General features: G+C 40.0%; 1 protein-coding gene across 1 annotated transcript; it reads left to right on the top strand.

Moving 5' to 3' along the window:
• The first annotated feature begins 3,442 nt into the window (after window positions 1-3,442).
• On the top strand, window positions 3,443-12,482 carry LOC103374557 (butyrophilin-like protein 2). The gene is made up of 4 exons (XM_008304662.1): window positions 3,443-3,655; window positions 3,855-4,226; window positions 6,342-6,638; window positions 8,942-12,482. Exons 1-4 carry the CDS (start codon window positions 3,622-3,624, stop codon window positions 9,007-9,009), a joined length of 771 nt encoding a protein of 256 aa, XP_008302884.1. The 5' UTR covers window positions 3,443-3,621; the 3' UTR covers window positions 9,010-12,482.
• The last annotated feature ends 310 nt before the right edge of the window (window positions 12,483-12,792 follow it).

Below are 12,792 nucleotides of genomic sequence, written 5' to 3'. Positions count from 1 at the left end.
TCTTGATTTTAAATCCGTCCAACAGTTTCCTCTTCCCGTGCTGATTTTTCATTGTGATTTCATATTTACTTACACCAATGTATCTACACCCAACCACCAGTCCACAAACATCACTTGTTGCCCTTAAAAGTTCCATTACAGTAACTTTTTCTTCCCCAACCAACTCAACCAACACTGTCAGCTCCTTGCTGTAGCTCAGTTCTTGAGTGTCTCCCTCTTGCACGTTCTCCTTCTCGTTCTCTGTATTCAACGTCTTCGTTTTCTCTTTCTCTGCACTCCGTGTTTTCAGTTCCTCAGCTTTCCCTTGTTCCATTCCGACAACTTCCTTCTTCTTTTCACCAACCATTTTCTGCACCATGTGGTCTTCAAACATTTCACCCCCAGATCAAGGAGGACTCAGAAAATACGCCCCCCTAAACAGCAGAAGCTGCAAGGGGGGTTGCACTGTCTGTGACTGTTAAAAAGTCAATGAAAAAAGAGTTTTACCGATCAAAATGCTGAGACGTGAAAGCTCTCTCTCCTGTGCTCCACCTGCTGTCACACTTCCTGGTTGAAAGAAACAGTGGGCGTTGTCACAGTGGTGTGGCCGTAAACAACAGTCCATCAAAAGCTTACAGCACCTGGTATTCCCAGGCGGTCTCCCATCCAAGTACTAACCAGGCCCAACCCTGCTTAGCTTTCGAGATCTTCTTTGTAAACAAAATGCTCTTGTTTTGTCCAGCTGTGCCTCTCGGATGCTCACACGCTCCACGTGAGATGTTGCTGACAGACAGCAGGATTATGTGGATGGTGTCACCTCATGGTGATATCTGTCTTGGGGGTTCTGTGTCCACATGTGAAAGCATTTGAAAACAAAGAACATTGTAATCATAAACAGGAGGGAATGTTGCAATAATTCTATGTTCTGACCCAATGATCTTTGTGACAAGTCTATGAGTTCATGCTGTAAATGTCCATTACCTCTGTTGAACTTTGCGAGTGTGAGATAAGGACAAGCTGTTCTTCGTGGGTTGTCAAAATACCATGAGAGTTTTCAGTCTCTTGTTCAGCATCTATACTGTACACGTTGCTCCTTGCTGCAAGTAAAACTTTGCTTTGACTTGAGAGACGACTCTGTGTGCTGATTTACAGCAGCTAGGACTCCACTGAAGAATTTTCTTCACACTTCACTCAGCAGTCGAGTTGTAAAAAAATTTCAGGGGGGATGGTGGATTTTATTTTTTGGGATGGATATTTTGCCCTGACGACAGTGCATATGATGTGAAACAAACTATGTAGCCTTTTTATTCTTGTTAAAGCTCAAAGATAATTATTTTACTATCCTAGAACAATATTTATGGCATGGATGTTATATGTCAAATTCTCCTGTAATTGATCTTGACCAACATACCTCAAAATTGGAGTCAGCCCCCAGGCTGGCATGCCTATCACTGCTCCTACATAGTAAGAAGTAAATGCAGAGGACCACTTTTCCTACTGAGTTGAAGCGCAATTTCATACTCATGGTACTTTGAGATCATTTGGTAATTCATCTCCTGAAGTGTGAAAAAAAAAAAAAACTCACAAAAATTTCAAATGAAACTCTGAATCCTCTCAAGTCAGGTCAAGTTCATTTTAATTCAAATGCAAAAAACTGAATGAACTAGTTGAAACAATTTACAAAATTTGAAAATTAATATAAAAAATGTACAAAAATACACAACACCAACACCTGAGATTTTTTAAACTTGAGGTGGCGAGCCTCAAAAGACAAAATAGGAAAAGTAAAATGGATAACTAATCAGTTTTTTTCAATAGCTGCCTGCCCAGTTCTCCCCTAATTCACAGAAGTTTCCAAAGATTTTCATGTTTTTTGTAGTAAATTTTCCGCTCTCTTGCTTTTGGATCATCAGCGAGACAATGGCTTTGAAGCCAAGACCTGACATAGACATCTGGTTTGAACACTTTCAATGGAGGGCCAGCGCACTTGATGAAAAGCAAGGCTGACGTGCTTTTTAATTCTCGGGAGCTTCCAGTTGTGGTTAAAATGTTCATGTGACTGAAGCCACGCTCACACTCAGCTGTGGAGATGACCAGTGTGTTCACAGCTTGAAGGAGGGGTTTTAGCTCTTCTGGCGTTGCTGGTTCCGTTTCATCATCTGTAAGAAAACAGCATTGGCCAAATAAAGATTATTATAAATTGAGATTTGCTCCCAAAGCAGGCACAAGGTTTTGAGAGACTGTTTAAAGTTAAGCACATACTAATGATTTTCATTAAGGCCTGTACGTTCTGATTTTACTCATGTGACTACAGTATGTGACTTCTCCTTTCACTATGATAAATGACGTTAATGTTGAACTCTTCACTTGTTTCTATAGCCTGGAGAATCCCAGACAAACGTTATCGTGCTCAGCCCAGACTGATAAAAGCAAAACTAAACCCCATTGACCAGAGTCAGCCAGGAACCGCTAGCATCATTAGCTGTGTTGTTATCACTACGTCCAGAGATGACACATTTGGTGACAGAATGGTTGGTTTATGGAAAGTAATGACTGATTTTCATGACTTTTTACTGACCTAAAATGTTACTTTTTTCCTCTTAAATCCAAAGTCCCTCAGATCGAGCTGTCCTTGTCGCTTGGCCATGGTACTAAAACCACTACTTGCGCGACTACGCCGCTCACTGACGTTCATGAAAAAGAAAAAAGAAACGCTGTGTCACATTCGCGCGTGCCTGCTGTCCCACAGTGTGGAATTATCAACAGAGTGGATGCGAGCGCAACTTGATGGCTGAAAGAACGGTCCCTTTGAACGCAAATCCCCCTAAATATTGGAATAGTGGTTATATTTCCATTGTCAGAAATTCAGAATAGTAGTAATATTTCCACATTCATTGGTAAAAATGGCTGGGGATGGAAAGGGGGGATGGCCGTTTGAGAGGGGGGTTGATTTTTACCATTTTTTTTTCAGGGGGGAAGCCATCCCCCCTCATCCCCCTTCAACTCGAGCACTGACTACACTCAGCTCTGATAAAGTCTTGATGTCTTTACAAAGCTGAAACTTGTTCTAGGATAAATAACAAACAACTCTGTAAATAATAAAATCAATATTAAATAACAACAAGACACTGTGCTAGAGATGAACTAAATAATTTCCTATTAAGCAGGACTTCATGACAGTGGGTTGGAAAGCTCTCTTTTAACAGGAAGAAACCTCAGACAGACTCAGGGAGAGGGGCTTCTGGCTCAACTGTTTGGAGTGAGAAGAGAGTGGAGGGAGAAAAGATAAGCAGCCAGTAACAGACGGACAAACAATAAAACCTTAAACACTGGGCAGGTTAAAAGGTTTATGAAGAACATACAAGGCAGCCATGGGCTTTTTCCACGCCTCTTATCATGGGCAACAGGAAAATGCGTGACCAAGTCACATGTACACAGGAAATCATGCAACGCCCAGCACTCAGGCCGTTTTTCGCTTTTTAGCACGCAGCAGTGGAAAGCCCAGTGATCTTATCCATTTGCATCCAAAGAGGAAGTAGCAGCCTGTTGGTCTTTGCTTCGCTTGAACATCCAAGATTAACACTTTATTTAGTTTTCCCTAGAATCCAGCTGACACTGGCAAGTGAGCTTGTCTACTCAGGAATGTTTGTTTTAGTGGCATGCTGTCTCCTGTTAGGTAAGTTATCTGCATTTTTATGATGTTTTAGTGCACACTTTTCCCATTCACTGAGATACAGTTAAAAAATGACAGTTTTAAATTAGCCTGAAACATGAAGATTGTAATATTCAGTACTGGAATGTTGATGGTGTCGCAGTGTGTGAGGCTGACAACAGGACATTTGTTAAGATTCTTTAACTTTGTACTTTTCTTACAGCACTTTCAGTGTCTGATGGAACTTTGGTTCATGATATCAATGCTACTGTCGGGGACTCAGCGCTTCTCCAATGTAGCGCGAACATGTATCCTACTGAACTGAGGAATCTACGCTTTTACTGGCAAGATGACAGAAATGTTGTTTTGTATTCTTTCAAAGAAGGAAGGGCCATGGCAGAGCATGCAAATGAACTTTATCTGCACAGGATCACAGCTTTCCCACAGGACATGAAAACAGGAAATGTTTCAGTCAAATTAAAAAACCTAACACTTGAAGATAACGGGAGAATTTTTCAGGCTTTTGTTGCAGTTTCTGAGAGTGGAGGGATGAGGAGGCAGAGACTGATCTGCGAAAGTAACTTACATGTTGCAGGTAAGGATGAACGTGTTGCTTTTCTTTACAGAAATAGTTTAATAGATGAGAAGAGTGATACTGTCTGTCATAAGCGTTCTACAACAGGAGCATGTACAGGAACAATAAGAGATCCAGCAGCTTGGACCGTGACTTTACCTTTGATAACCAAAACAAAGACAAATAACAAACAAGAATAGCTTTTGAGTGAGCTCAATGACCACATTAAATAGATACACACATGGACAAAATTGTTGGTACCCCTCGGTTAATGAAAGAAAAACCCACAATGGTCATAGAAATAACTTGAATCTGACAAAAGTAATAATAAATAAAAAAATAATCTATGAAAATTACCAATGACAATCAGACATTGCTTTTGAACTGTGGTTTAATAGAATTATTTAAAAAAAAAAACAACTCATGACACAGGCCTGGACAAAAATGATGGTACCCTTAACTAAATATTTTGTTGCACAACCTTTTAAGACAATCACTGCAATCAAATGATTTCTGTAACTGTCAATGAGACTTCTGCACCTCTCAGCAGGTATTCTGGTCCACTCCTCACGAGCAGACTGCTCCAGTTGTCTCAGGTTTGAAGGGTGCCTTCTCCAGACGGCATGTTTCAGCTCCTTCCACAGATGTTCAATAAGATTTAGATCAGGGCTCATAGAAGGCCACTTCAGAATAGTCCAATGTTTTCCTCTGAGCCATTCTTGGGTATTTTTAGCTGTGTGTGTTTTGGGTCATTATCCTGTTGCCAGACCCATGACCTGCGACTGAGACCAAGCTTTCTGACACTGGGCAGCACATTTCTCTCTCGAATACCGTGATAGTCTTGAGATTTCATTGTACCCTGCACAGATTCAAGACACCCTGTGCCAGATGCAGCAAAACAGCCCCAGAACATAACAGAGCCTCCTCCATGTTTCACAGTAGGGACAGTGTTCTGTTCTTCATATGCTTCATTTTTGCATCGTGAACATAGAGCTGATGTGCCTTGCCAAAAAGTTCCAGTTTTGTCTCGTCTGTCCATAGGACATTCTCCCAGAAGCTTTGTGGTTTGTCAAAACGCAGTTTGGCAAATTGCAGTCTGGCTTTTTTATCATTTGTTTTCAACAATGGTGTCCTCCTTGGTCGTGTCCCATGAGGTCCACTTTGGCTCAAACAACGACGGATGGTGTGATCTGACCCTGATGTACCTTGACCTTGGAGTTCACCTTTAATGTCTTTAGCAGTTGTTCTGGGCTCTTCTGTTACTGTTCGTATTATCCGTCTCTTCGATTTGTCATCAATTTTCCTCCTGCGGTTACGTCCAGGGAGGTTGACTACAGCCCCATGGATCTTAAATTTCTGAATAATATGTGCAACTGTAGTCACAGGAACATCAAGCTGCTTGGAGATGGTCTTATAGCCTTTACCTTTAACATGCTTGTCTATAATTTTCTGTCTAATCTCCTGAGACAACTCTCTGCTTCACTTCCTCTGGTCCATGTTTAGTGTGGTCCACACCATGTCACCAAACAGCACAGTGACTACTTGTAACCCTATAAATAGGCCAGCTGACTGATTGCAAGTTTTTAGACACCTGTGACGCTAATTAGAGGACGCACCTTGATTGAACATGTCCTTATGGTCACATTATTTTCAGTCTTTTCTAGGGGTACCATCATTTTTGTCCAGGCCTGTCTCATGAGTTTATTTTTTTAAATAATTCTGTTGAACCCCAGTTCAAAAGCAATGTCTGATTTTCATTGCTTAATTTTCTTAGAATTTTTATTCATTATTACTTTTGTTCAAGTTATTTCTGTGACCATTGTGGGTTTTTCTTTCATTAACCGAGGGGTACCAACAATTTTGTTCATGTGTGTGTGTGATAACTGTATCACTCTTATACTACAACAAATTATGTAAATTATGCTTCGGTAAAGTAGCCATCCACTTGTTGTAGCTTTAGGAGTAAAAATGTTTTGGAGGTGCTTCTAGCCTTGGACAGCAACTTGCTTTTCCATGTCACAAAAAAGTGAATTACTATCACATTATTGTCAAACATTTCTATATATTTAAAGGTAATTGAGGGGATAATGTTTTTGTCATAGACCTTAACTACACTGTGCTTCTGTCTCTCTCCAGTCCCTTACAAGAACGTCAGTCTGGCTTTAAATTTTGAAACAATGACAGCAGTGTGCACTACAAAAAGAGGATTTCCTGAACCTTTGGTACAGTGGATGCTCCACTTCTCTAACAACTCCTACAATATTATAGACTCGAAGGATACACACAATACAGCAATGCAGGACCCTCATGATAGTCTCTACAGTTTCAACAGCACTATACATATTCCTGAAGGACCTTATCATTCTGTGACCTGTCTCAGCCACAACCCTACTATAAGAATGACTTTGAATACCACCTGGATTTTAAACAAAGGTAAGTTAAAAGAAGCTCTGCAGCGCTCCAAAGGCCTGTACATATTTGAGCAATATCCTTTATCCGGTTATTTCCAAAGTAAAAACATAGCCAAATGGACTACTATCCATCCATTAAGCATCTGGTGCTATTTACATAGGCCTTCATTTTGTTTTATTCATTGCTCCATGCCAGTGAGTAGTACAGTAACAGTACAGCAATGCATGTAAAGCAGAAAGATTAAATTTTATGAATATATAGGTCTGAAAAAGGAACTAGTCGAAGAAAAAGGACAAAGAAACCAAGTGTTTCCTTCTTTTTCTCTGTCCTGTATAGTTTAATTAAATTTTTTCTTTGGTAAATAATTGAAATGAATTCTAATGTTTGGCAAAAATACAAATGGGATTGGCAGTAATATTGTCTTTTTACAAATACATTACAAGCCTACGTACTGAAATACACTGTTAAGCTACAACATTAAAACCACATTGAAACAGGTGAATAACCTTGATCATATTGTTAACATGCAATGTTCTACTGGGAAATCTTGCATTCTAACATCCATGTGGGTGTTCCTTTAAAAAGTATCACCCAGCTCAAACATCGTGTCTGTCATGAGCCCCAGCCTCAGCCTCAGCCTCAGCCCTTGCCTGCCTCCTTTTTCTCTTCCTCTTACTCTCTTCTCCCCTTCTCTCTACCTCTCCCTCTTCCTTGCTCACACACTCTGTCCACCCAGCCCTCCATGCAGACTGCTTGATTCCAAGAATTGGAGACAGTTGTGTCCACAATCGCCTTCTGCTCTATTTACGACTCAGCTTATTCCGCTACACACACACCTCGTTTCCCTGTTGGTCATCAAGCTGTGTCCTGCCTGCCTTCCCTGAGCCACCACAACCTGAACCCCCCTGCAACTAATACACACTCGCTGCCCCAACCCTGCCACAACTAGCCGGTACCTGCCACCAGCTCTGCTCCTGCTTTCCACAACCCCACTTCAGACTCTGGATTTCCCAAGCCTGTCTGCCCCCTTCAGTTTTTATGCCTTGTTCTGTGAGTATACCCGTTTGGTTTAGTTAGCTTCGTATTTTTTATCATAGCTTTGCCCGCTGTTCTTAGTTTAGAGCTCTCTTAGTTTTTTTGTAGTTTTGCCCTCTTTGTGAATTACATCTAGTTTGCCCTGCTCTGCTCCTCCTCTCAGTTTAGCTTCCTCACTCTGTTGTCTTCCGTTTCATTCCTTTCTAATAAATCACTTTGTTCACGCCCCCTGCCTGTCTGCACATGGGTTCCCCAACCTGCCGTAACAGTTCCAGACTAAGAACACCTTAAATGGCAACGGAACGCCCTGACTGCAATAACTTCCTCCAGAAGGACAATGTAACCCACCACTGTAGAAAAACTTGCTCAGGAACAGCTCGACAAACACGATAAGAAGCCTGAGGTGTTGGCCTGCCCACCAAACTCTCCAGGTCCCAATTCAATCGAGAATTCACTTGAACAACCAAATCCACGGAGGGCCCACTCTGCAGCCTACAGGACCCAAAGGATGCTGACAGTGTCCTAGTGCCAGACAGAGGTCTTATCTGTGCCCTGATGAGTCAGAGCTGCTTTGGCAGCATGAACTTTTTAGGCAGGTGGTGTTAATATTGTGGCTGATCAGTGTATACACAACGTAAGACAAACATTTCTGAAATGTTCTCTTTTAAAAGCATTGAATGTGAAGTAGTTTTTGCGATTGAAGTTGTCTAATGATTTAATGTCAAATTAAAGTAAAAGCAAAGTCATTTTTGACCTATTGACAAAAGAACAGTGGTTAGAATGTTTTAGAGTGAACATGAGTTGTGTGGAGCTGTGGACATCTGCTGGAAAAGCAATGTACTGCAGGTTTACAACTTTTAACATGAGAGCCACAGATTCATAAATAATGATGTACACGACCTTAAACATTACTAAAGTATCTTCATTTATTAGAAACTATTATCAAACATAAACTAGGCAGTAAGCAGCATCTGATGGATTCATGGATAGAATGTATAATTGCTTTGTTCACAGATGCATATTACAATTTTTCAAACAGTTGTTTGAAAAGTAAAGCACCTTACACAGGGCATTATGACTGCAGTGAAAGGTTAATAAAAGAAGTTCTCATTTTTAACTGCAACATTTCTAACAGTGAAGTTATTAAATGAAAAACAGCGTTTAAAGAAAGTTGAAGGTAATATTTAAAGGCATGAAACAGTTGGGAAGATGTGATTTGTTTTTTTTTTTTTTTTTGCTCCATTTGAATCTGTGTTTTTGTCTCTCTTTCCCCCCTCTTCTGCTTACAGGTGCAGCAATGTGGAGCCTGCATGTCTGGGCTGAAGGGTTGATAGTAGCTGTTCTTCTGCTAGCTTGAGTTGTGTTTTTTTTTTGCATTTTAAATTATTTTCAAGTTTTCAATTGTCAAATGTTACAGAAATTCTGAGACCCACATGCAGACAGAAAACACAGCACACAAATGTTAAAATAAAGTAAGTTCATTTGTATAAACGATCATTGGTGAGCAGGAAGGATTAGTACTGGCAAGGGGAACTGATGTAATGACTAGGAGATACGGCGACAACTATAGGGAAACAATCATGCAAATACACTGACACATTAGAAGCATGGTTTGCTAAACTATAAAAGACAATGAAGACTTAAACTTCCAAATTTATCAAATATCAGATTGAGAACTAACCAGAACTAAGTACCACAGAATCAGGAAAGAAACAGAGACGGAAACCTGGGGCCAGAGAGACACGCGTACGGTGCAACACAGAATACTAAATCCAGGACATAATACAAACAGAGCATGCAACATAGAAGCACAAATACAGAGTAATTGTGAGGAGGAGGGGCTTTTGTCCATTGATGTCTGGGCTCACAGATCAGACTGCAGACAGAGACCATTGGAACTTTACAAGTGTCACTTCACAGTGTGCACAGCTTTTAGCCGAACTACTCTCAAATTACAATGATACAACATATGCAGGCCCTTTTCCGAAGACAGTGCAGTGACAGACAACTTTTAAAATAAATATTTGCTTTTAATGAATGTTTCAGGATACACTGACTTTCCTTCCATACATAAATGATAATAAGCTGGCTTTATTCATTGTTATGTCTGTTGTTTCATTTTTATTTACTTTACTCATGGAATTATTGTAAGAATCAACCTTATCATTTATAAGGTTGATTCTTACAATAATTCCACTACGATTAACATTGTTGCATTTAAGCAGGAAATTGTAAACACTCAGGAATAATCCACTTTGTACACAATTCTCCAGAGGAAATATTTGGGCTTTTGCTGAAAGCAAAACTGTATTGTCAGCTCTCAGCTCTGTGCACAGCACTGTTGTTTGCTGTGCAGTGAAAGCGTTTAGTTTCATAAAGGTGTGTATTATCCCAATGATACAATGCTTCTGCTGTGCCTTCTGCATAAACTGTACACACCCACTCGCTCTGCCTGGTGACAGTATCTTCGTGATGCTACAGTTAAAAAACGTTAAGAAGAAAAGAAACTGGTTTTCTATTTGTTTTTTAGTGTACAGCGTGTCTAAAAGCAGATTTCAGGAGTAATGATGTCGTGTGAGTTGGTGATGCTTTGACACTAAAGGAGATGGAGAAGATTTGAAAATCAGGAGCCAGAGCTCAGCACCGATTGGCCTCTGCCCAACTTAGCCATTGGATATTGTATTAGATGATTTGTTCTTTTATTGTGAATGCCACACACAGTGAAGTTCTTTTGTGAAAATACAGAGAGAGAGAGTGAGAGAGACAGAGGAAATAGAGGGAGATTGGGGTAAACTGACCTGGATACACTTTTTCCTGTTTTTTCTTATGTTATGACCCCAGAGCCTTGGTCCTGCATCCTTTCCCTTGCAGGTTTAGTTACCTCATTCATACAGAAAGTTTGACTGTTTTTAGCAATTTATCTGAACAGAAAGTCAAGTAAAATCACTGAGACCTGAAATCCGAAGGCCTGGTACCATCTCCCTAATAGCCTCAGCAAAAGACAGGCAGACAGAGGGTCACTGAGTGATAGATTAAAAGACAAAGAGAGGAAGAGAAGACAGGGAAACAAAAGAGGAAGTAAAGAGAGAGATCTCTCACTAACATAAAATTGTCTCTGTTCACACCACATGAATTTATGACAGTGATCTTGCCAGTTGAAGAAGTGGCTTTCTTTTCTCTCCCTGCAGACAGTAGATTGTAGAGTTGACAAAATGTCTCCCCAAGAATCTTCCCATCGTAATATTTACTTCTCCCGAGTTGCTTCGTCTAGGACTGCCCCATATGAAATAATGCCTAGATGATGTTTGTGTTGCCTCCTCATTATGTGGTCTATGGATTCTTAGAGCATTTGTAACCATTTGTATTTCTAGTAACAATTCAGGTTCTTTAGTTAGTACACCTGGAAATCACTGAATCGAAGAAATTGACTTTTATACTCCAAATAAAAGATTGTGTCCAAAATATAGCTTATGGGCTGACAGGACCTCACACTAAGGAACAAAACACACTTGAAAAACAACTAACAGAAATACAGAGTGTTGACCATAACAAATGTATGTAGTAATATTTCAAATCATACCTTTGACACGCTCTATATATAGTTTGTGTTAGTTAAGTATCAAGGTTAAAATGTCACAGAGCAATATATCTGTGCAAAATGCAATAGTTCATTATTTATATGAAAGACAGTTATGACATGACACAGATTTTGTCATACAATTTAATAGGGCTTGAGGCATACTCAGATGTTTTACGTAATGTGGATGTAAGACTAGATATAGCTGACACCATATAATATATATGGAAAATGGTGGCTTAATATTGGACCTGGCATTAAGCATATTTTTAAAAAAAACAAACTAATTGTTGCTAGAATATATAAATAATATCTCTGAGTTCTTGAGATTTTGGCACTGTGCTCAGACCTGGACTCAAGCACAAACAGGCTGAGGCACCTCAACTTATATGTTGCCCATGATCAATAGAGGTGTGTTTAAGATGCAACCCATATGGCTGCACAGTTGTGTGTGTGTTGTTGAGTTCACTTTTGAATTTTTGAAACAGTGACAGAGAATAGGTATCAGTACCATGCTGGCATGCTGGAGTAGTGTACTGTTGTGTCAATGTGTGTGTGTGTGTGTGTGTGTGTGTGTGTGTGTGTGTGTGAGAGAGAGAGAGACCATTGTCACAGGGGGAGGGTCTGAGGACTAGGGTAATGTCAGCCAGGGACATTAAGCTGTTTAACAAACTGGCTTAGAGGGCACAGACTGGGGAAAATGCCATTTGAATTAGCTAAGCAAACAAGGAAAGGATTTTCTGCTTTGTCTGTTAAGGACAGAAAGCTGATTTTGCATGGACATATGATACTGCTGAGTCACACTTGGAAGGTCCGGGGTCAGACATTAGTACAAAGCTAAATTTTTTAAGACTTTGCGTGGTCACTCATTTAGACACCAAAAACTGCCTTACTTCTTTATGTGTTATATTTTGGGATGGTGTTGTCATTCAGTAGAATGTCATTGTCTTTATTGGAAGTAACGTGGTATGGTAACAGTCAGTCAAGATAAGGTAGCCGTTGTGTATTTTACACAACAGCATTAGCTATATTTGTCTCCCAGCCTTGATACTACTTCGGGCTCTAGGGATTGCAATGTCAGTCTATCAGTTAGTCCAGTGAAATAAAATGTCTCAACAATTAAAAGCTGAACTGCCCAAAAAATGGTTGTACGGATATGCATGTTCCTAACAGGGTCATTTCTAATAACTTTGTGATGCACTGACTTTTCATCAATCACAACCAACAGATCAATAAATAATTGAAAAAAGTGATTCATGAGTTTGACCTGCTGTATTTTCCCTCTGTTAAGTTCTTAGTATGCATACCAGTTGTATGGCTCTGTATCACAATATGACACAAAAAATACACAACTAAAGAAGAATTTTGGATAAGAGGTGAAATGTCTTTAACATTTAAAGTTCTGTCTCAAGACAGTCCCAAAACCAAGAGTCACCAAAGCAAAAGCTGGTGTGTACAATTTAGAGCCAGTGTGGTTCTGATGACCGAGACTCATCTGCATCAAGTTGTTGGCCTACAGACATTAAAAAGGACCTAGAGGTCATGAGGCCAAAGCCCCAGAAT

This window comes from Stegastes partitus, unplaced genomic scaffold (assembly GCF_000690725.1).
Source record: "Stegastes partitus isolate 25-593 unplaced genomic scaffold, Stegastes_partitus-1.0.2 Scaffold2282, whole genome shotgun sequence".
Taxonomy (NCBI): domain Eukaryota; kingdom Metazoa; phylum Chordata; class Actinopteri; family Pomacentridae; genus Stegastes; species Stegastes partitus.
Note: the sequence above shows the minus strand (reverse complement) of the source record. Positions and strands in the feature narration are given on the sequence as shown.

What these genes read in the sequence shown, in the direction of transcription:
- LOC103374557 (XM_008304662.1), top strand. Translation starts at nt 3,622, where the DNA reads ATGTTTGTTTTAGTGGCATGCTGTCTCCTGTTAG. An exon ending in GGCATGCTGTCTCCTGTTAG is followed by an intron (nt 3,656 to 3,854) that starts GTAAGTTATCTG and finishes CTTTTCTTACAG; the next exon opens with CACTTTCAGTGTCTGATGGA. An exon ending in AAGTAACTTACATGTTGCAG is followed by an intron (nt 4,227 to 6,341) that starts GTAAGGATGAAC and finishes GTCTCTCTCCAG; the next exon opens with TCCCTTACAAGAACGTCAGT.